The following is a 24,914-nucleotide window of genomic DNA, read 5'->3' as shown; positions in this document are numbered from 1 at the left end:
ATTTTTTTTGTTATTTGACCCACAAATTATAATGGACTAGTACTGATTGATTGGATACTCTAGGTTCTCCAAGCTTAGAGCAAGTCACATAGCAGTACTCATCTTGAAAAGCATTTAGATTATAGCAAACATAAGGATTTTAATTGGTAAATGAGTTAATCATCTATACACTGTCAGTGTAAAGTTTTTTTACATTGGCAACCAATTATATCTTTTAATTGTGCTATATCACTATAAACACATTTACTTTTAACAGTGACATGACACAATTAAAAGATATAATTGGTTGTCAGTATGAAAAAACTTTATACTGACAGTGTATAAGTGATTAACTCTTGGTATATATCATTGCATACATAAAAAAATAGGTAAAACTAATTAGAAAACATATCCATAGTTGAACTATGTTTGACTCAATGGTGGAAGAAGCATCCTTTTGGCTTTTTGGCTTCCATCATCGATTTTAGTTGAAGTAGAGAATAATGCTCGCCCATCCATAGTTGAACACTATTCTACACAATTCCACCATCAGCATGAAAGCCATTGAATTTGAACCAATCACAAGCATTCATTCAAGAGAACCAACAAAGAAAAAGACAAAACTTATATATATATGTTGTCAACTTATGGTCCATAAAGTTGTTATATCATTTTTCTCATTACCAATATGAGTATCCAATTCTATTGGTACATAAAGAAATAGATAGAAATTTTTAATGAAATGAAAAGTATTAATCTAAGATTTGCACAAAAAGTATGGAGATACTGTTAGTGTGCCTAAGGAGGACAAATATAGTAATCTAGCAAAAGTGGTGGTTCAAAAGAATCTCCAGACGAATTTTTGAGGTCACTAGAATGAAGAAACTATATATCTTGCAATTCGCTTCAAATGTAATCAGTAAGTAATTAGATGCTTCACAGAAATCAACTTAGATTCAAGGTGCTGTAAGAGGTGATGCTGGCCATCCACACTGTTAGAGACAACTAAAAATTGCCCTTCCCAAGTCAAGAACTGCAAGATTTAACTACTAATGGAACACTTAATCTATGGCTGAAAACTATAAATCATATCGATACATCTTGGTTTCTTCTTTCAATGATGGATAGCATTAGACATAAAATAAACATTTGATCTCATTCCTTAGTTTATATTTCAAATAAAAATCGTATCACTAAAACCCCATGTATTATAAAAATCACATCATTCAAATAAAGTAACTACTCGCATAATGACTAGACATGGAGTATCTTATGTAAATCACATTCTAATTACAGAAGAAAAGAAAAAGTGATCAGCACTACCCTGTACAAAGTTTATCTATAGAACTAATAGAAGAACAAAGAAAGAAATTGAAATTTGAAAGAAATTGTTCTATGCCTTATTTTATTCAAACAGTAAATAATATACAAGAGTATAAGCACAATTCAAGACTACAAATTAGGTGACACAATCACACTAACTTGCCTAAGGATATTGACTAACTAGATTACAAAAGATATTAAAAATATTTACAATAATATTATTTATAGATTCTATCACAACCCTGTAGTTAAAGTAGGAGGTTCTCGTATACTAAGACTGGCTCAAAAATTATCAAAGAGTATGCGCGAAATCCCTTTAGTAAAAATGTTAGCAATTTGATAGAGGGAGGGAACATGAAGGACACGAACTTGCCCACGAGCCACTTTCTCACGTACAAAATGTATATCCATCTCAATGTGTTTAGTGCAATGATGTTGTATAGGGTTACTAAAGAGATATATCGCACTCACATTGTCACAGTACACAATTGCACCCTTATGGATTGGACAATGAAGTTCTAGTAGCAGATTACGAAGCCAACAAGACTCAGAAATGACATTTGCTACCCCTCTGTACTTGACTTTGACACTTGAAGAGACAAAGTGAGTTGTTATTTAGAGGACCAGGAGATCAAATTATCTCCGAGAAAAATGCAATAACCAGAAGTGGACCATCTAGTGTTGGGACATCCACCCCAATCAACATTAGTGTAAGAGACGAGACTAGAAATCGATGAGGTATACAAATGTAAGCCAAAGTCAAGTGTGCCTTGTACATAACATAATACTCGTTTAAGAGCATGCATGTGTAAACATACCTATTGCACTAGTGTTGGAGCATATTTACAAGAGGTCATACCGACTCTATCTATCATCTCTTCAACATATTTTTGTTGGCAAAGAAATAAACCACCTATATGTCTTGTGATTTTAATGCCCCAAAAATAGTTGAGGGGGCACAAATGTTTCATAGCGAATTATGGAGTTAGGAGTGACATAATAAACCTTACAAAGATCATTAGAAGAGGCAGTAAGGATGATATCATCAACATATAAAAGAATGTGTGCCATGCCATTACCCTTGCTATAGATAAATAATGAATGATTTGATTTGCTATGGTAGAAACCAATGGTGGATACAAAGTCAGCGAATTGTTGATACAAGGCACAAAGGGGTCTGTTTCAGGCCATAAAGATACTTTTTTAGGAGACATGCATAATCTGGATGAACCAGATCTTTGAATCCCATATGCTAATGCATATAAATGGTCTCATTTATCTAACCATGCAAAAATGCATTTTGGACGTCCCATTGATGAATCAACCATGATTTAGATAAAGCAATGTTAAGAACAGATCAAATGGTTGCTGGTTTCACCATGGGACTAAAAGTTTCATCACAATCTACTCCAATCATCTAAGACTTGCCATCACCAACAAGATGGGCCATATGTCGCTCAAAAGAACCATCAGATTCCTTTTTACACCAAATAATCCACATAGAACGAATACTATTAACATCGGAAGGTCGTGGTACTAAATCCCATATCTTATTTTTAATAAGAGCAACGTATTCATCCTACATAGCAGATTTTCAATTCGGGTTGGACAAGGCTAATTTTGGGTTTGTAGGAAGAGGAGATGGAGTAACACAGGTAATTGAAGTGTACAAATTTAATGGTTGTTTTGGTTTAAAAATGTCATGCATGCTTCTAGTTGTCATGCTCCATATGGGTCGTTGGGCCTTCTATTGGCTGGGTGGTTGGAGGTTTATTTGGTGGTGAGGAGAAATGGGTTTTAGTTTTGGTGAGTTGGGCCTGGGTGGAGAGGTAGGATGGATGGCAGATGTAGGAATTGGGCTAGGCCTTGGAGGTGTAGTATGTGCACGTTGGGTGTGAATTGCAAAAGAAGAATTTGGTTGTGTTGGTGGCTGCATTGATTTATTTTGCCATTGATGTAAAAAAAATGGATTTAATCCATCACTAAAAGAATCAAATGTAGTAGAAGAAGGCATATGTAGTTTAGGAAATGGAAATAGAGACTCATAAAAAATGACATGCAGCGAAATGAAGATTTTTTGGCTTGACAAATCATAACATTTATATCCTCTATGATTACATTTGTAACCCCAAAACACCTAAAGGATAAAATGAGGTTGTAATTTATTTATTGTACTAGAAAGGAAGAGAGGGTAGTATAAACAACCAAAAACTTGTAAATGTGTATAAGTGGGGTCCCAATGATATAGAATTTGAGTTGGAGAGTTGTGTTTAAGGGATTTTTTTGGGAGAATATTCAAAAGATATGTTGCTATTGCTAGTGCATAATGCCAAAATGATGGGGGCATGGAAGCATGAGCTAGGATGGTGCGAATTGAGTTGTTGATAGTTCATATTTTTTGTTCGAATTTTTCATTTTGTGGAGAAGTATGGGGGCATGAAAAACAAAAAATAAGACCATTTTTATCACAAAATTTTTTGAATGGTTCATTGTCAAATTCCCTCCCATTGTCACAATGGAAACATTTAATATTCTTCTCAAATTGTCTTTAATAAAAACACTAAAAGATAAAAATATCGAGTATACTTGGGATTTTTTGGTAATGGAAAAATTCCACAAGAAATTAGAATAATCATCCAAAATAAGAATATAATATTTATGTCTTGTTGTGCTTAACGTTAGAGAGGTCCATAAATCACTATGCACAATGTCAAATAGTATCAAAGTATTAGAAGATGAAGCATAATTGGGTAATTTAACATGTTTTCCAAACACAAGACTCACAAACAATAGAGGATGATAAGTGTAAATATAAAAAATAAATTTATTCTTACTAAGGGAGCGTAAGATAGATGTTTCTAGGTGTCCCAATCTATTGTGCCATAAAATAGGAGTAATACTTGTAAAAGTGGTTGGTCGGCTGACGGTTGAGGTGATAGAATATAAATCCCTAATGCTATTACATCTCATTATTGACATCCTTATTTGAAGGTCCTTCACAAAAAATCCAAAAGGATCAAATTCAATGGAAACATTATTGTCAGTTAAGAAACAACGCACATAAATCAAATTTTTGATAAGTTTCAAGGCATGTCGGACATTTTTAAAATTTAATGGTGGATATGGTGGGGAAAGGGATGATTGTCCATATCCTTGAATGGGGATTCTTTATCCATTACCAATAATAATATTATGATATAAATTGCTTGTATTAAAATAAGATGAGAGATTACCTTAAGATGCCATCATACGAGATGTTGCCCTGGTATCCATATACTAATTTCCATTAGGAACATTGAGTGACATTGTATGCATAGTTGCTTCAATATCCATAGGTGCATTAGAGCTTAACCTTTGACAAGGTTAAGCATCTAATCATGCTAAAGGAAAAAGATCCAAATGGGAAGCAGTGAAAGACAATACTTACTAGAAAAAGCTTCTCTCACAAGACCTCCTACCTTCAATGGAGAAGATTACCCGTACTAGAAGGACAGGATGGAGATGTTCATCAAATCCACCCAGTACCTACTCTGGAGAATTATCACTCAAGGTGATAAAGCAATCATTATGCTTGAGAGTCAGTATACTCAAGATGATTACAACACTTTGCAGTTAAATACTAAAGCAAGATATATACTTGCTTGATCCTCGTCAAGAATTGAATATAAAAAGCTCTATAGCTGCTCAAATGCGAAGGAAATGTAGGATGTCATCAGGGTAACTCATGAGGGCATTAAAGATGTTAAGCTTATTAGATGAGCTACCACACTTCAGAGGCACTATGAGTTATTATCCATGAAGGAGAACGAAACCATTGATGAGATATTTGGATGATTCCAAACGATTCTTAATGGGTTGAAATCCATGGGAACTTAGTTTTCAAGAGCTCAGAACAATTTAAAGATCTTAGACAATCTACCCAAGATTTGGGAGCCAAAAGGCACTGTCATTGTTGAAGCGCGGGATCTTAAAGTTCTTACTCTTGATGAACTTCTTAGAGCTTTTTGAGTTCATGAGGTTCACTTAACTAATAGAGATTATCCTAAAGCAAACAACACCATTGCTTTAAAGGGTGGTGAATCCAGCAAGAGGAGAGAAAAAGGAAAAGTGTTGAAAGCTAAGTTTGAGTCCAACTCAAATGAAAGTTTTGAAGACTGAATAGACGATGAGATTTCTCTCATGTCCAAGAAGTTCAAGAACATGTTGAAGGATAACGAAAGGTTGAGGACCTTTCATATAAAGAAGGAGAAATCCAAGAAGCCTGGATCCTTTGAGAGTAAAGAGGTCATTTGTTATAAATGTAACAAACCTGGACACGTAAAGACAAACTATCCCTCTCTCAAGAAAAGGTGGTCAAGCAAAAAGAAGACTAAAAGAAGTCTAATGGCCACTTGGGAAAATCTTGATAATAAAAGTAGTAACTCAGATGAAGAGAAAGCAAACCTCTGTCTAATGGCAGATGTTGAGATAAAAATTGAGGTGAGCTCTCAATCTAGCTTTTGTTCATCTGACTCTGAAAAAGAGAAAATGTCTTATGACACTTTACTTACCAACTCTCATATGATTTCTCTTGAGTATAAGAAGCTTAAATAAAAAGAAAGTTCTTGAAAATGAAAATCTTGAACTCAAGAAAAATCTAATGAGTTTTGAGGAAAAAGTCAAAGATCTTAAAGACATCACTAGTTATGTTCTACCTGAGATAGAAGCTTTAAAAACTGAAAACTTACAACTCAAGAAGGACTTAACAAAATTTGTAGATGGGTTTTATAAATTAAACATGCTTTTAAAACACAAAAGACTATCATTTGACAAAAGTGGTCTTGGCTTTGATTCTAGTCCAAAGACATCTTCTAAAAGGCCAAAATCTATCACTTATGTAGTGAAAAAAGAGTAAAACCTCCAGGCAAATGAAAGGGAAACTAAGGCTAGTGAGACTAACATAAGAGGACCTAAAAAGATCTAGGTACCAAAAACACAAATTATTCCCATTGTAGATCTCCTTGGTGGGAAAAAGAAAGGATTCAAGCTGGTACCTGGATAGTGGCTACTAACGACACTTGATGGGAGAAAGATCTATGTTCCTAGACCTCCAACCATATGAAAGGTCTATGTATTTTTGGAAGCGACAAAGGAAAGATAAATGTTATAGGTAAGATAGGTAATGTCTTTGTACCCATTGTACATAATGTTTTATATGTTGAAAGTCTTAAGTATAACCTACTTATCATAAGTCAATTTTGTGATAGTGGTTATACTATAATCTTTGACAAAGATACATGCATAGTCAAGTATAATGATAAAGCTATGTTTTTTACTACTCAAAGAAAACATAATTTCTATGAGATTAATCTAACTAGTTTGAGCAAACAGAATGTAAGATGTTCAGTCTCCAAAGAAGATGAAAAATTTATTTGACATAAAAGACTTGGGCATGTCAATATGAAACAAATTTCAAAAATAACCAAAAAGGGTTTAATAAGAAGATTGCTTGATATTTCTTGGAAAACTCATCTTCTTCGTGAAGTATGCCAGAAAGGTAAACAAATGAAATCATCTTTCAAAGCTAAAAAGGAAGTTTCCACTTCAAGACCACTAGAACTGATACATATAGATCTGTTTGGTCCAACTAGGATAATATATAATTTTTGGAGGTAAAAGTATGGATTTGTTATAGTGGATGGCTATTCTCGATATACATGGGTATACTTCCTAGGCCATAAATATGAGTTGTTTAATGTCTTTGAGATATTTTGTAAGCGTTTTCAAAATGAAAAATATTTTTGCATAACTAATATCAGAAGTGATCATGGAATTGAATTTCAAAATGTTGATTTTCAAAATTTTTGCAAAAAAAATAGTATCTTTCACAACTTCTTTTCACCAAGAACACCTAAAAAAAATGAGGTAGTTGAAAGAAAGAACAAAACTTTATAAGAAATAGCCAAAACATTTTTTTGTGAAAATGATTTCCCAAAACACTTCTACACTGAAGTAGTGAACACAACATCTTATATTCAAAACAAAATATTGATAAGACCATTACTAATAAACAAAACTCCCTATGAGCTGTAGAAAGGAAGGAAACCCAACATATCATACTTTCTTCCTTTTGGATGTGACTGTTATATCCTAAACACTAAAGATCAACTTGGTAAGTTTGATTTTAAAGAGGATAAGAGTATCTTCCTTGGATACTAAGAAACCTCAAAGGCATATAGAGTTTATAACTCTAGAACCTCTATGGTAGAAGAATCTATCCATGTGAAGTTTAATGGTACTCTAACGATTGATAGGAAACTATAAGATTTAGAATGAGGATTAGGCTTCATTTTGGCTTGCTTTGATAGGACATGTGACATTGGCATATAGGAGCTTTCTAGAACTAGATTAGGATGTTGGTTTGTTGAATTATTTTGAAAAACATTAGTTTTATTTCCTTGTAATTCAAGTTGTTTATATTATTTTGTTAAGTTAACAATGTGATACTTTATACTTAAACACGTTTGGTTTTATTTATAAAGAGTTATGTTGTTCAATTTTTATTATTTATGTATTATGGCATGCAAGGTAGAAGGTGTCACCTGACGCATCTCTCTTTTTAATTTGAAACCTACTCAATCTCCCTATAATCCATCCATGATTACTTAGTCTTAACTCTAATTACATATCTTTTCCCTTCCCTTCCCTTAATAATGATGATGATGATGCTGATAATAATAATAATAGTAATAGTAAAATAATATAAAAAATATATTATATCATGATTCTAAAATACTTTAACTAAAACAAATATAAGAATATAAATTCGATATCAAAATATCCTATAAAATCAACCCCTTAAATTTTACAATAAAACATATATAATTAATTTAATTGCAAAAATTAGGATGTTACATCTTCTTTCGACTCCTCAATAATCTTTGTACAAATAATTATTAAATACGTAAAAAATAATTATTTAAATTACAAAAAATAAATCATTATCCTTTTCTCAAACTTTCATATAAACACATCAATTATTTCAATTCATCATTATTCCATCCTCAATTTATCAAATTTCAATATCCAAAACCCTCAAAATTTATACATATTGATCTTAACCCTCATAATACATAAATTTAATATCAAATTGATCAAACAATTAACGAGTATCTCAAAGATATCAGCATATTATTAATTGCTCAAGAATCATCTCATTTAACTCTAGATTCTCAAATCATTCATAAAATCCTAACTTTAAATCCTATCATATTCATTATTAGAATATCAACAAGACTATAAAGGCATTATACATATACCACAACGTAGACGTACAATCTAAGGGGCTTAGGGATCGTCCCCTACCCTTATCCCTCATATATGCATAGGATTTGATGGTTTTGCTCCTCCTACCTGGAGTGACGAGTCTCAAGAAGCGATGTTCCTTTGATAGTTTCTATCATCAATCTACCATTTCCCTACAGCCTCCTTTGATGAGCTCTCCATGGTTATTTTAATAAAAAAAATATATTTATTTTTATTTCTAATTATTCTAATTTAATTCATATTTATTAATTTGAAGAAACATGATGTTACACGTAGGGTGTTGAGTTTGCTCATAGATTGAAACAATTTTGGGTTTTATGTCAATAATGATTGGCTTTGAAATGGTGCTTCATAGTTATTCAATAATTTTTTTAGGTGAAGATGATCAAAAACATGTATGAGGTGAGGACCTTTATATATATGGTAATTGTCAAACAAAAGTGGGAAAACAACAAAGAGGTAAGTGTGATGGATTCTAACAAAGGTATGATTGATCTAAAAAAAAAAAAAGGTTTGTTGTGTTTTTGGTTAGTGAATGGGATATGAATCAACACGATATAGGGGATTGATATTAATGGTCTAATGACTAAAAGTTGGTTCCTAACTTTGTTGACTTTTGTTGTTAGTATTAGAAGATGATGAAAACATTAGAATGATGATAGGTTTAGGGAAATGTCATAGTTAGATTATTTTAGGATAAATGTGTATTAGAATGGATTCAATCACAAATAATTCAAAAATTAGGGTCATATGCTGGTAAAGAAATTCGCACGTGTCAAACTGAGAGTATCCCACTTCAACATTGATTATTCTTTATTAATAAAGTGAAAACAAATACATAAAAAGGGAGTTGACAATATGTAAACCCTTAATTGAGATTACTTACAACGAGTGTAAAAAGATAAGATACTCACAGAAGTGAGCTTCCAATTTAAGCACAATTAAAATACTTGATATCAAATAAAACAAGTTTTACAAGTGTGTAAGGATCTTCCAATAAAGCTTTATACAGAGAGTATAGATTTAAACATATTGATCATCAAAAGTTCTTCTTGTATCATCTCCAATTCTTCATTATATAGATGGGAGTGAGAGATCCATTCAGAGAAAGAATTTTCTTCCTGTTTGAAATACTTTCAATGTATAAATGAACCTTCACATAACTTTTGATGAGAAAGTCTAACCTAGCAATACAAGTGACAAATTCATACCTATCAAGGTATTCTCTCTTCTGATTAATCAGCATAATGAATGTCCCTACTATCACTACTTTTAACTTACTTTCCTTTGTTGATGATAGGAATTTTTGAACAAGTTCTGAGATTAACAAAACTTTTTCTTATCAATAAATACATAAATATTCCAAAAGATATTTCATGCAAATATAAAGATATATTCCAGAGCATTTGATTTGTACTATGTATACATTTTCCTAAGATAAAAAGCATTGTCTGATAGATAAAGAACTACAGTTTAAGAAAAACTTTTTTTATCAAAGATATTCAATTTAAAAACGTGAGCCGCTTCATCTAGAAAATATATTTAGACATTGATTACATTATAAATAACATTCTTTGGACACTTATGTTATAAAAAGATGAACCCACACTTATGGTAAAATGATGAACCCTAGACGCTTCATTAACCAAACAGGATTTCGACAAATACTTTTCTTAAAGCTTTTATCACAAAATTTATCAAGTTTATTTATTAGTTATTACCAAAACACTATCTTGAAGTTTTAGATGCTTGTTAAGCTTTTGGTTCCAACAAGTATCTCTATAACAAGCATCTGGTTCCAACAAGTATCTCTATTAAGTATTGAATGACAACTTAATTAGTGAACTAAAATTGTTCATTCTTAAAAATAGAGGACCGAAACCAAATATTTAAATTATAGGGAACCAAAATTGTCCGTAAAAAAGTGAAATTAAACCCTTTTTTTATTGTATATAAAACTAAAATATGAATAAATTATATCATATAATATTAAAATCTCAAATTTAGCCTACAATATACAACTATTACTTGCAACCCCACATATGTAGGTTATTGTAAGGCAAAGTGCCTTCTATGTCAAAGTAGTAACACGATATATATGAAAGGTTGTACATGACAATAACAACAGGAAAACTACCAAAATTGGGAGATATCGGAGCAATATTCCTGCAATATTGAAACAAGAGAATCACATATTGAATGTTGAGTGCTAAAAGAAATATAAACATATTAAGCAGATGCAAGTCCCACCTTTTCTACACATATTTTAATTTGGTATGAATTTTTCTGCATTAATGGAATAGAAAACGTCTTTTCGTCCTTCAAGACAGCGCACAACCTAAATTACAAGTTGTTTATTGGAATTAAGGACTGAATTGAAACAAATTGAAGGTATAACATTTAAGGTCAATAATGCTATACAAGCCTACAATTTCTAATAATGTGGAAACTTCATAAAATAAATTATAGTCTTGTTAGTGTCATAGAATCAATTAGAAAACTATTTGAGCATTGTTGGAATTATGATTCTCTCACAATTACCTTATATACCTATATATTAAAGTTTAAACTTTTGGTAGATCCATTAAGGTTAGAGAACGCGACTCTCTCACAATTTCACCCCAACTGTTGCCCCTCGTGTCTAAATCTTTGTATATATATATATATATATATATATATATATATATATATATATATATATATATATAATATTTTGATAATTACAAGCTTCTTTTTCTTTTTTCCTTATCCTTTTGGTACAATATATAATCATGTTTCATGTAACATGATTTATACGCATCTACAAGCCATATATGCATAAACTTTTACTGCTCCAATATATTTGCTTGTAAAATATATTGACACAACATAACGATTTTCAAATACATACCTGATAACTAAGCTAAAAGATTTTCTCTTTAGCAAAACATCGAAAAAAATGTTTAAATTAAGCTTTTAAAATATGTTTCATTTAATATTTGGTGTTTTTTTATATATTTTTTTTATTATTTTTTTTTTAATGTTTTGTGCGACACATGAGTGCTTTAGATGAAGTTAATTAGATTATTTTCATTCATTTTGTTTGTAGTTGAAATTTTTATTAAGTTTTTTTTTTCAATTTAGGTAATTGATTTATGAGATTATTGAATACATAATAAAGACAAGTTATATATTACCTGAACCGAGGATAACTCGGCTGTGTCGAGCTAAGACATAGAAGGCAAGTCACATGTTGTTCTAGCCTCACTCATCAAAGGACAAGTCACATGTTGTTCTATTTTCATTGCAATTTGTTATTTTTGTTAAGTCTAATTTATGTTAAAATATGATTCTTGTTACTTATATGGATTTTGAGTTTATATTTTTTATATTCAGGTATTTCAGTTTTATATTATAATATGTATTATGATATATGGAGTAGAAGGTGTCACAAAAGTCATCCCACACATGCTGAATATCTTAGATTTGTTTGTAATCACTAAACAATTGTCTTATCTTATCTCATCTGAAGTTATTTGTTACAACTTATTTAAATTAAATATATTTTATCCTAATTATTGCTTGTGAGACTACTTTTCACTTAGCGTCAAAGTCTTTTTTACAAGTGTCTCACCAGACTAAAGGATAGGAGACCTACATTTCACTCTTAATAAACTTGTGGAGATTTTAGTGAAAATAAGTTACACAAAAAAAAATCAAGGTTATTTTCACCTTGTCATTGCTCAAATACCTAAGTTCCCTACTAAGAGGGCAAGCGCATATAAAAGGATTTGTTTTTTCTTTCTAAAAACTACTACCAAGAAACTTGGCGTTACAATATTCTTCCATGGTTCCTTTGAGACACACAAAATATTGTAAATATTATGTAATTTTTTTAAATTTAAGAAATCTAGTTGAAATATTAAAAATATAAAAAAGTTAATATATTTTTTGTTTAATTAATTTATTAATTATAAGTGTTGAATCAAGCTATTTAATTTCTTGTATACATGAGAATCGAACTTAGTACTATAAGAGTTTTCAACATATCCTTCTAAATAAACTGTGCTAGACCCTCTCAATAATTAAGGCATGTATTAAGATTAAATAAGTTAATTATAGTACATTGTTAAAGTAAGTTTTACCATGCATTCTATTTAAGCAATTTTTAGCTTAAATATGTTTATAGTTTTGTCTTTATAAACTCTTATTTTATAATTTGCCTCTAATGTTATTTTTTAAATTATAAAATTATAAACTTTTGATATGGGTTATAAAATTTTGTGTTATGATTTTATTCCTTTTTTTTTTTTAAATATATGATTGTCATATTTTCAATAAATAATGATAGGGTTTAAAACCATAAAATCTTGTAGGGTCCAAAAAAAAATAAAAATAAAATTACAAGGACTAAAATCATAAAATAACTATAATATAGAGACTAAAATATATTTAAACCATATTTTTTTTATAAGTGAAAATTATTGATAAAAAAGTATAAGATGCACTCTAACTCAAATACAAGTTTGTCAGAAACACATTTTAATTGAAAAGATAGAAACAAACTACAGGATTAATACACCAATAAAAGAACACTGAGCTCATTGTCGCCTTAAACTATATTCACGACATGCCCCTTATCTAGTTTAGAACATGGTTGAAGTCAAAAGGAAATCTTTCAAACACAACTTTGTTACTTAATATCAACTCTATATTATTTTTAATACTTACAAAAAATCTTAAATTTTCTTTTTGGTAAATATAAAAATTGCTTAAGATTTTATGCAAACATTAGATATATTGCAATTGGCGGGATGTCAAACTAATGATACAGATGATTAGTAAAGTTTGGAATGATGTCTTTAAAGGTCGAAACCTCAAGGCGGTATGTTTTGAAGATATTTGTTTTTCACTTGAATGTGTTTAGTTATTGTTTAGAAATTTTTGTGCTATAGAAAAGTTGGTAATCACACACACATATATATATATATATATATATATATATATATATATATATATATATATATATATATATATATATATATATATAATAATAATAATAATAATAATAATAATAATAATTTAAATAATATATATAAGTGAGAGATAGTTCTTGTCTCATTCGTGAGTTTTTAATATATTAGATGTTAGATTCAAACTCAAAATTTAAGAAATCATAATTAAGAATCTACTTTAGTAACTTTTGTTAGGTTTACTACGCCACCTATTAATTAATGAACTATTATGAAACCATTACTCATTCAGTAATGTTTAGTCTCCAACATGAAGGGGTGCATCAAAGATTTCACATTAACTAACAATGTGATTAAAATAACGTATTATGACAGACAACCATGATATTATTAACTATATTTTTAGAATTAAGTTAGATTCATATCCAAATTCTATAATTTTATAAATTTAGATTTTAATTTGTGAAGTCTTAAAAAATGGGTTGTGGATTTTACTCAACCATACAAAAACATCTTATAAAGTGATGGTTTTTCTTCACTTATTAAGTTTTTATTTGTCTTATATCTAATCGACGTAGGAATTGAGTTTTTGCCAATACACTCATCCATGTTTAGTACTATTGAATTTGTTACATAGATAAATGATGGAGGACTTATTTTAATTATCTAAGATAGGTAAAATTTGAATTTTTTTTCAATACATCCCATTGCATCTAACATTATTAGACTTGATGTATGTATCAATGGTAAGTACTGGATCTAGATAAATCTGATACTACACATCCTAGAAAATAAATTATGAGCCTAAATCAACCATATAAACCGATTTATAAAGTGAAGATTACTCTTATTTATCTTATCTTTAGTTAACATAAAACTTAAATTTTTTATGATATAAATAAGATCTCTTTATTGTACAAGTTATACTTACATCACTGGTCAAAGTACATGATAACATTGATAAATCATTTCCATTACTAGTAATATGCATATTGTTAATTAGGTAATATTTATTATTTACAATAATAATAAAAAAAAATTGTGTTATTGCTAATGTATTGGTAAAACTAGGATCACACGTATTAGAATATATCAAAATTTTAAGTGCAAGTCCGACCAGAACTATATATATGACTTAGGTTTGAATAAATTAATGGAGCAACCAATTAATTAAGTATGCCATGTGTTTGATTTATAATTAGGTAGCAATGACAAACCTAAGCCATTTTCTAATTAGAACAACTATATATGCCCTTTTATTCAATTTTACTTTAGCCTCTGTTGTGCTAATAAGACACCATTTCTTTGTCAATTCAGTTATATATTAGACTCCCTTTGTCTTAATAAGAAATAAAAAAAACTGTTTCATAATTTGGTAAACCATGTCAACATATATAAATATAATGGCTACAATGTTACAATTACCTCTCCAATAGACGGGCGTTTCTTATGATCTCTTTGCACGCAGTAATATGCTACCTTGGCCAGGATATATAGCTCATTTGAGTCATATGAATCCCCTAGACGAGAATCTATAAGTTCATGAAATTCTAACTTCTCAATCTTGGGCTCAGCCTAAAATTTTCATTAATAATATTTTAAAATTAGTCAAGTTGAAATCTAGTGATAAAGGGCCTCGTGTGTCTGTGTATACGTGAATAAAATAATGAGCCAAGAACATGCAATATCTACAAACATATAAAAGTCATAGGAGAAAATAATACCCATTGTCGTAGGGAGAGATGTTGCTCTGGACTAGAAGTTGCCTTGTGTCCTGTTATCAATTGTAACAGAATAATGCCATAAGCATACACATCTATTAGCACAGAAACAATACCGTCTTCGGCATACTCGGGGGCAAGGTATCTACATAAAAAGGAAAAAAAAAAATAATAATAATAATAATTTGTTTACTATTAGTTTTACATTCTAGCAATAAGAAATTTGAAGAAAGGCTCACCCTAATGTGCCCATTATTCTTGTGTGTAGAGTCTTATCACTAGTCTTCCATTTAGCAAGACCAAAGTCACCTACCTGCATTGGTATGCATCTCCTTTCGATTAACAAAAGAATCAACAAAGTTAGTATCCTATTGCTATTTTATTTTTAAGCAACCATACGTGTCTTATTTATCTATTTTTTTTTCCATTAGAGTCAGTTTACGTGAGACAAATGGTATCTTGAATTCAAGTTGCATATAAGATACGAAATAAAAAAAAAAAACATTTTTACACCACTAACCACCATCAAATCGAGAAAAAGAAGAACAATTAAAGAAACCAATAAATCATAACCAACAATATATTTAGTAAAGTTTGCTTAAATTTTACCATTAGATTAAAAATGTGATCCAGTTGCTTAACTTGATGTGACAATGTAAGACTAAAAAAAGCATAATAAGATACACGGTTAAGTAAGTTGCATTATGATGCTTTGACAATTGGTAAATTTTATTAAATGAAATTGGTAAAATATAGCCGTCAATTGACAAAAAAATAAAAAAATGAAGATTTTACCATGGGAACAAAATCATGAGTGAGGAGTATATTGCTTGGTCTCATGTCACGATGAATTATAGGGCCTCCACGACATTCCTCATGTAGAAAACGCAATCCTTTTGCAGTTCCAATGGCAATAGCATATCTTTGGTGCCATTCGAGAACTGCAGCATTTTTATCTGCAAAAATGTCTTACCAGATTCATAAAATCTAAATCATTGATTAAACAAAATATTTTTGAGACCCAGAATGAACAAACAAGAAAAAGAAGGAAAAGAAAAAACTATATATGTTACTTACCAAATAAATGCCAATCAAGAGACTTGTTGCAAATATATTCATATACCAAAATATTTAGCCTTTCTTTGAAACAATAACCCAAAAGCATCACTATATTCTTGTGCCGAGCGAAATTTAACACGTAAACTTCAGAATTGAATTCAGAAAACCCTTGTTTGCTTTCTTCTTTCCTTACCTTAGCAGCTATTTGCTGCCCATTTTTAAGCATTCCTTTATATACATGGCCATATCCACCTTCACCTAGTAAGTTTTCTTTTGAAAAATCATTTGTTGCATGTTGTATCTCAGAATAGCTGAACCTTTTCAAGTCATTGGTATATAATGCAGTTTGTGTCCCACAAGAAGTACAAAGAATTGGAGCATTTGAAGAATTTGGTAAAAAGCTATATATGCTTTGCTTTTGGTAAATTTGAGAACCAATGGGATGCTTATATTCTTCATTAATGCTTATGCCTGAAAGATATTTTAAAACACTTATTTAGTGGAAAGAATTCTATAAGAGTAACAAATGAGTGTTAATCATGTGCCCTACAATATTGGACATTCAATGTAACAAACAAGTTAATTAGCCTCTTGGGTTAAATCACTTTGTTTTATAGTAGGTAGTGACACAAATTAAGTAGCACTGCTGAAAGTGGCAGATACAATGCAAATATATTATAATACGTACATATTATAAATACTCAAAATTGGAAAGAAAGAAAAAAGTAACCAAAATTTTATATATTCATCACCAACAACTCAATGAAAATGTTCATGTAATTTATGTGAAGATAATTAATAAGTTGGTGAGAAGAATAAAAGTTTCCCAAAACAAAACGAATAAACACCGAATCATAAAAGTTTACGCCTCTAAGACAAAAACTAAACATTCAACACATGAATAATGAACATAAGAAAAAATATTTTATTCATTAATCGAATCACCATCTATAAGATCTTACAAGCTCTTTATGTCATTATCGATTCTACCACTAACTACTAGATTTATATATCTTTTTCCAATTGAAGAAGTTGTAATGAAGACAATACTAGTTCAACAACTCCGTATTTTATTTTTTGAGTGAGAATCTTACGAGGCTATGTGTTTTCTGAAATAAAATAAAATAAAATAAGGCCAATGACTCATAACAATTGCCCATTAGATGGCAACACCTACCAAATCATGAGATTTAATTTCTCGATTTCCACCTTGAGGACAAAATGAAATTCATTGGGGGTATTGATAAACTTAATATGAAAAAGTCTATGACAAAAGGAATAGAAATGGAACAAAAGGAGAAAGTGAGCTAAAGGATGGTTTTGGTAAGAGTGGCCCGCAAGTATATGCAAGAAGGAAGGAAAACATAACAACAACAAAGAAGGGAAAGGTAGACATAGTAAAAAGGGGACATATCATAAAGGGCAAGTGACAATTGGATTGGAGGGAGAGAGAGAGGAATCATTTCCATATAATGGAGAGGTAGAGGATTTGTGGGGAAAGTCGAGAAGTCAAGTAGTGGTGGAAAAGCTTTGCCTTGGGGTGAGTGTGCTTCTTCGTAGAAAGAGCACTTAGGATCCATATTCAACATGGTAACATTGTAAAGAGTTTTCTAGAACTTCATAGTTAAAATATACATTACAATTTTCTTCTTCATCTTTATACTAGTCTTATTATTTGTCAAGCATTTATTTCTATGGACCTTAATTGATAATCATCCATTCTCACACATTTGTGCCAGGAATATATATTTTATTGATGATCCGTGCATCTTGGGGAAAAAAAATGTCTCTTTTGTTGCACAACAAACTAATATTGTAAGGGAAATTGCATGCAAGAAACATAGAATTGGTAAGACTAGTTGAGGATGTGCAATATGAATAATAAAGTAATTAATTGTATGTATTTTTATACAACAATTTTTACACACATGAAAGAAAAAGAAAAAGAAGAAAGACAAGTGTTTGATAACATTATTGACGAAATTAATAACGACAGTGAAAAAAGGTGAGTATATATTTACTATTGGAAAAATATATTATGTATGAATAATACCTATAAGAATGTACAAGAAAAATTAAAACAAATTTCTTACTTGAAGAAGATCGAAAATCTGTTGAAGAATTGTGATCTTCTAACTTATTAGCATTTGAATGTTTGATATTTCTCTTTGACATATTAGAGCTTTCAGAAGTAATGGAAGGAGGATAACTTTTGCAAACCATGATAGATTGCTCTTCATCTCGAATACTTTGAGAACCTGATAGTGAAACACTCTTGTTCAAAGAATAAATAAGCTTTTGTTCGGTGACTTCTATTTCAGTTATATGATGAGATCTCCAAATATCCAGTGACAAGTCATCTTTAACCAATCCAATTCTACATGATATCTTGTTCTTGTAAAATCTCAAGTCACGTCGAAGATGTCTGTTCAAATTTTTTTGTTGTAATTAGAAATAGTTAGGAAAAATATAAGAAAATTAAGTATATAGTGAAATTATACTCTTCATTTCAAATAATACAAAACTGGATATATTTTCATAACACAAATGCTAGAGAAGCTTAAGTTCCAGTAGTATATTCTTTTTTCAATGAGAAAAATAATTTGGTGAAATACAATAGGAAGAATTTGATTTAATTTATTGCTTTGCTGGAAATTGGATTTCATAAAAGAATATAAATTATGCAACAAATTATTAAGAACATGAGCACATCCAAGCTTCAAGTCAAAAATAGATTGAGGGCAGATTTCTCTCTAAAGGATGAGGACCAATTTTTATTTTTATTTTCCTAATGTTATGGGAAAATCACCTATTTTTTCCTTGAAGGTGTCAAGCATGGTCATCTTAGCTCCAAAAACTAAAGAAATTGAAAAGAAGTTGCTCAAACTATAATTTGTGAATGATGTTAGTCCAACAAATACATACAATGATAATACTTGCTAATATTAATTTGGAGATTAAAATGACAATAAGTTGTGAAGTTTAATTTTAGGACTTATAAAAATGACTGGTATAGTTTTGAGAGATTTATTTGGAATATTTAGTTTCAATGGTTAAAAGGATGATTTACCCTTTAAAATTCTAGCTAAGTCCATACATACAACTAAGGAAAAAAAATAGGGAAAGAAACAAAGAAAAGAAAAAGTCCGGGACACCTCCTTAACATCTAAAACCCAATGGCCTAACATCTTCAAAGACTTGGAGAACAAATAATCAACTGTATGTAGGGGTGTGTATGGTTTAATTTTTTTTAAAATAAATATGCTCAATCAGTATATAAATCATTTAAATCACATCATTAAATTAGTTCATAATTAAACTATTTATATAAACATGTTCAAAAGTAGTTTAGGTACCAGTTTTAAGAACTAAATGAATTTTAAGCTGATTTTCTTAAGAAAAAAATATTTTTCTTTCAAAATTATGAACAAAGTCATGATTAATACAATCTTTAAAAATAAATTAAAAAACTTTTACTAGTTATATATTTAATTTGAAGACTAATTAAATAGACAAATATATTATATAAGGTAGAAAATTATTTATTTTATTAAAAAAATTTGCATGTTCAGTTCCAAATTCATATCAGTTCATTTGATTTTTTTTCACACCCCTGAATATTGAGGGACAAACTAAGAGCATTGCTACATTATTTGGCTTGGACTTTATGAAAAGGGAAAACATTGTGCCCAAATCCTTGTCCCTACGCCCGACATAGAGGATTCTTGTCACCTTCTCTTCTCACACAATGCATGCAAGCTGGGAACCCCTTTTAATTGCATGCAAGCCAGGAACTCTTATTAGCTTTTAGGAGCAATAGATGGCAACGTGTAATGATATTTATTAGTCGAATTCTCAGAACGGGGTAGGACTTTTGGTGTTATTCTGTTTTTGATCCATAATCGATGTATATAAAAAATATTTGTTTGGATAGGTTAACCATTAAATAAATTTTAGCATTTCAAAAGTTTATTGCTTAACTTTCAATTAAAGAGTGTTTTAGTAAATATATGAGAATGGTACTGTTTATTTTAGGCATGAGTCTAGCTACTTAGATTTATTCCTTTAAATAACTCATATTTTACATCAAATTTCAGCGATTCAACTGTTGAAATTAAAGTTCTTAATGCATAAATCAAGTTTATAAATTTTAAAAAAATTTAAAAATTATTTAATACTTTATTTTATTAATTCAAATCAATGTATAAAATGATTTTATGATTATCTATTAATTTGAATTAATGAAACAAAATATCAAATGATTTTCAAATTATTTAAAAATTTGCATATTTGATCTATGCATTAAAAACTTTAAATTTAAATTTAATGGTTAGATCATTAAAATTTGATGTAAAACATGAATTATTGAAGGGAGTAAATCTAGATAAATTTACTCCTAGAGTAAATGGATCTCCTCTCCCTCTCTCTCTCTATATATATAAAAAAGGGATCTGTTTACTCTGCGAGTAAGTTTACTTAAATTTACTCTATTCAACAACTCATATTTTAAATTAAATTTTAACGATACAACTGTTGAATTTAAAATTTTTAATACATAGATAAGGTTTACAAATTAATTTTTAAAATATTTAAAAATTATTTAATACTTCGTTTCATTAAATCGTATTGATTAATAATCATAAAATAATTTTATATGTTAATTTAAATTAATAAAATAAAGAATCAAATAATTTTTAAAATTTTTAAAAATTTGCTGACTTTATATATCTATACATTAAAAACTTTAAATTCAATATTAAATCGTTAAAATTTGATATAAAATATAAGTTATTCAACAAAGTAAATTTAAATAAAATAAATAAATCATTTCTCTCTCATATATATATATATATATATATATAATGCTATCCCACTTAGACAAGACAACTAATAAAATCTTTGCCTTATAGAAAACAATTAGCACATGAAATGGTTATTTAGAAGTGTAGGGAAGGTAATACCTATCAAGAATAACCCAAGATGGATTATAGTTCGTAACCTCTTGTATAATAACCTGTCTAATTGGAAAACCTGCAGTGATTTTAACCTCGATTCTGCTGACCTGGACAGAAATTTATAATTAAAATGGTAAACAAAAAAAGGGTCATTATAGACTATAAACAATTGTAGTCTAGATCTATAGTGATACTGATTTACAGCAACTTAATACCCAAAACCCAACAAAGAAAACGTGACCCCATCATTCATGAGAGATTTGTAATACAGAAGGAAACACATTATGATAAACACTAATTAACTTAAAATCTATATAACTTAGTAAATCAGTAATGTGCTGTCACCTTCCTAGTAATAATATAAGCGTCAGAACTTAATCTACAAATTCATATATATGTATATACTGCCATAATTTAAGGAAGAATGAAACGAGAAATATTCAGTTCCAAAAGCTGTTCTACCTGCTGAAATTTCTGCAGAATGTTCGTAGCAATAAAAAGGCTACCATATCCCATGAATTATTTGATTAAATTAATATATTGTTTATAATCCCTCCACCACTGTTAGCTAACGGGATAAAGAGTGACTTAGCATAATTAAAAGAAACAAAAGCATTTCTATGCCACAATTAGTATATTCATAGCTCGTCATATGTTGAATATATATATAGACTGATATATTCAAGAATATACTATTCTAAATAGCTAATTAAATACTTAAACTAATAAAACAATTTTACAGATGAATTATTTTGTATAATTAATATTTAATGACAAAGGAAGATAGAGACCGCTAATCAAAATTATAACTCATTTAGTTTCCTTCTTACTCTTAGATGATAAATAGTAGCATTTGGGTCTAAAAATTTAAAGTGATGAAGGATGCAATATGATACATTCTCAATTTCGAAAGAGATATTGTATAATGAAAAAACTTATCAATAAATTAAAGTGTTTGATTTAGTTAATCTAGATTTATTATCTTTATATCTCATCATTACTTTACTTCTTTAATAACATTTACTTAGTTATATTTATTAAAATATTACTATAAATTGAGTTAATAGATTATGTTAAATATTTTTTTTTTAAAAATATATTACTATAGATTGAGTATGGCCTTTTTTTTTATTTCAATATTATTTTTTTTTTCAAAATTAAAAATCCACATTGAATAAAAAAATTACTTGAAGAGCGTATTTTTTTAATCTCTAATTATTATTTTTCAAAATTAAAATCTCACATCTAGTAAATGAATGGTTTAATATAAATGAATTTTAATATTTGATATGAATTCGACGGTGACTAATTAACAAAATCTTCAACCTTTGTTGAAAATTAGAAGTCATAAAATATAAGTGATAATAACATTTATATTAAAATTAATTATTATTTTATAAAATTAGCTAAAACTTAATAATATTAAAATGTTAAAAAAAATATTATTTTGGTAACATTTAAAAAATATTGCTTAATTATGTAAAATTATTATTAAAAATATTTAATAATATATACAATATTTAATAATATATATCACAAAAATAAATTAACATTATTTATACATAACGTAGTATTTTTTTAAATATTGTGTAAAGCTCCTTTATTGTAGTGTATATGCATATGAATAAGCATTTTCTGTTCATTAGGAGATGGCACCGTGGTAAGACATTTGCAATAATTTCTTAGAACTTACCCCTTTGTTTTCATGTTGTTGATAACTTGTTGCAAGCACACTTTTATATGCCTCAACTTTTCTGTTAACTTCTTCCTCCATTGCACGAATATTGGCGCCAGCAAAGGACTCCGGGCATGCTAGTGTCTGGTACCCCACTGTCGATTGAAAGGTGAAAAAGTAACATTTATTAAAACTCTTTAAGAAATTTCTAGAAAGACCCATCCTGTATATGTAAAGACCGCATAGCATTGCAATTCTCTGACAAAGAACCAGAGAGAGGTACTAACACAAAATGAAAAATCAGTAAGAGTTTCACTGAACACAATATTTGATATTTCATTAGGAAAATGACGCATGGACACCGTGCTACTATAGGATAAATTATTAGATGGTATTAAATATTAATGCTCTAATGAATCTCAACATGATTTGTAATTAAACTCTAAAACTAACAGACACATAGACATTTAGTACGTTTAGACCAACTGAAATTTCTAGGGACTAGACACTTAGCTATATTTCCATTTATCCTATTTTTCCAGAGATAGATAAAAATATAAGAGAGAAATGTAAATATATAATAGATGATACGATTGCAACAAGATATAAGGAGTATCCTTAAGTGTATACATTGGGGAAAATTTCCATTATACTCATTCCATAATAAGGCACATTGGAGAAGTCCTTTCATGCACATATATATACGCTTGGATTCTTGAAATATATCAAGAGGTCCTGTTCAGTTGGTCGTTGAATATGATATATAAGTTGTTGTAAAGTTTTTGGTACCGATTTTCATGGATCACAAAAGATTATACACTTACTTGGGTGAGGCACCTTATGCAAGGCACCAAGCACAAGCAGACTATGACTTGCAGAGAGAATGTCACCCCTTCTTCGAAGGCGATCAACGACATGCTTGATCTCGTGCTCATTGCGATCTTTCGTGGCATCACATGCAACCACAACGTATGAAGGGAGAGGAATTTCCATACCAAGCAAAACCCACAATTGGGTATTTCAATTTCGAATCATACTCATGATCATGAACTCCTTAATTTGCTTCCAATGTACCTTGAAATGTACGCGGCTTTTAAGTACAATCTGGATTTTAGAGAACACGGGGTTGGTAAACATGGCATAAAGGTACATAATTATTAATTACGTAATTGCCAATTAAAGATTGAGATTGAGACTCAATGTCCAATGATTTCAAGACGTACGTACAGGAGGTTCCTGCTCCGCTATCAAAATTTTGTGTCAGCTGCTATAACAATACTTTTTTTTTTTTTTTTTTCTCTACATTCCATTGGATGAGGGAAAAACGTTCGAAAATTCCTAAGATAATATGCTTGAGAATATTCTAAGACCGATTTCGCGGGAAATGAGCCGGCAAAGATTGTCCCAAGTAAGAGAACCACGTCAGATATCCTGGTCTTTCTTACTCGCAGATCCTCTCTTTATATTCCAGATTCTATTCGACCCTCCCTTCCTCTCCATATCTATCCTACTCAGGAATCATATTACTTTCTTAATTAGTTGTTTTAAAATAATTTACTCCGGTTCTTTTACATGATAAAAATAAACCGATTTTACACATTAAAAAATTAGTTAATTATTGTCTTAAATTTTATTAATATCAATATATATATATATATATATATATATATATATATTATATATATATAAAATTATTATTATTATAAATGTTTAAAAAAAAGTGATACAATCAAAGAGTCAATCAAGAAGACTATCATTAAATGAAGTTGATATATATTTATTCATATTTGAAAACAAAACATGTATGGTTTTTATTACTTATTAAAGAGAACTAACGGGGTACAGTGCATAGATGATCCTCCAGATTTTGTGAAATTGTGCACATATTCCCCACATTTTTTTCCCTTATACTAACTCCTTAAGTGTTTAACGTACAAACAACATT

The 24,914-nt window shown here is 29.4% G+C and overlaps 1 protein-coding gene across 4 annotated transcripts; it reads right to left on the bottom strand.

Annotated features, from left to right (window-relative positions):
- Positions 1 to 10,404: 10,404 nt before the first annotated feature.
- LOC109806336 (proline-rich receptor-like protein kinase PERK9) lies at positions 10,405 to 24,211 on the bottom strand. Of its 4 annotated transcripts, none has more exons than XM_083063971.1 (11): positions 23,794 to 24,206; positions 22,988 to 23,124; positions 21,301 to 21,401; positions 18,433 to 18,764; positions 16,358 to 16,810; positions 16,076 to 16,248; positions 15,520 to 15,593; positions 15,284 to 15,425; positions 14,985 to 15,134; positions 10,858 to 10,945; positions 10,407 to 10,773 (listed from the first exon to the last, which is right to left on the bottom strand). In XM_083063971.1, the coding sequence occupies exons 1-10, from the start codon at positions 23,960 to 23,962 to the stop codon at positions 10,874 to 10,876; spliced, it is 1,803 nt and encodes a 600-aa protein (XP_082920097.1). In that variant the 5' UTR covers positions 23,963 to 24,206; the 3' UTR covers positions 10,407 to 10,773; positions 10,858 to 10,873. The 4 variants fall into 4 exon arrangements, with proteins under 4 accessions (XP_082920099.1, XP_082920097.1, XP_082920098.1 ...); XM_083063972.1 differs by having other exon boundaries at positions 10,410 to 10,773; positions 16,076 to 16,236; positions 23,794 to 24,203; XM_083063973.1 differs by lacking the exon at positions 10,858 to 10,945 and having other exon boundaries at positions 10,405 to 10,773; positions 23,794 to 24,207.
- Between the last annotated feature and the right edge of the window lie 703 nt (positions 24,212 to 24,914).

This window comes from Cajanus cajan, chromosome 9 (assembly GCF_000230855.2).
Source record: "Cajanus cajan strain Asha chromosome 9, NIPB_CcT2T_4, whole genome shotgun sequence".
In the NCBI taxonomy this organism is placed as follows: domain Eukaryota; kingdom Viridiplantae; phylum Streptophyta; class Magnoliopsida; order Fabales; family Fabaceae; genus Cajanus; species Cajanus cajan.
The sequence above is the reverse complement of the archived record's forward strand: the minus strand, read 5'-3'. Positions and strand labels throughout refer to the sequence as shown.

Excerpts from the sequence above, each read along its gene's own strand:
- LOC109806336 (XM_083063971.1), bottom strand. The coding sequence starts at position 23,962 with ATGGAAATTCCTCTCCCTTCATACGTTGTGGTTGCATGTGATGCCACG. Across the intron at positions 15,594-16,075 it reads CTCATGATTTTGTTCCCATG|GTAGGTGACTTTGGTCTTGC; the intron begins GTAAAATCTTCA and ends ATACCAATGCAG. Across the intron at positions 10,946-14,984 it reads AACGCCCGTCTATTGGAGAG|GTTGTGCGCTGTCTTGAAGG; the intron begins GTAATTGTAACA and ends CTTGTAATTTAG.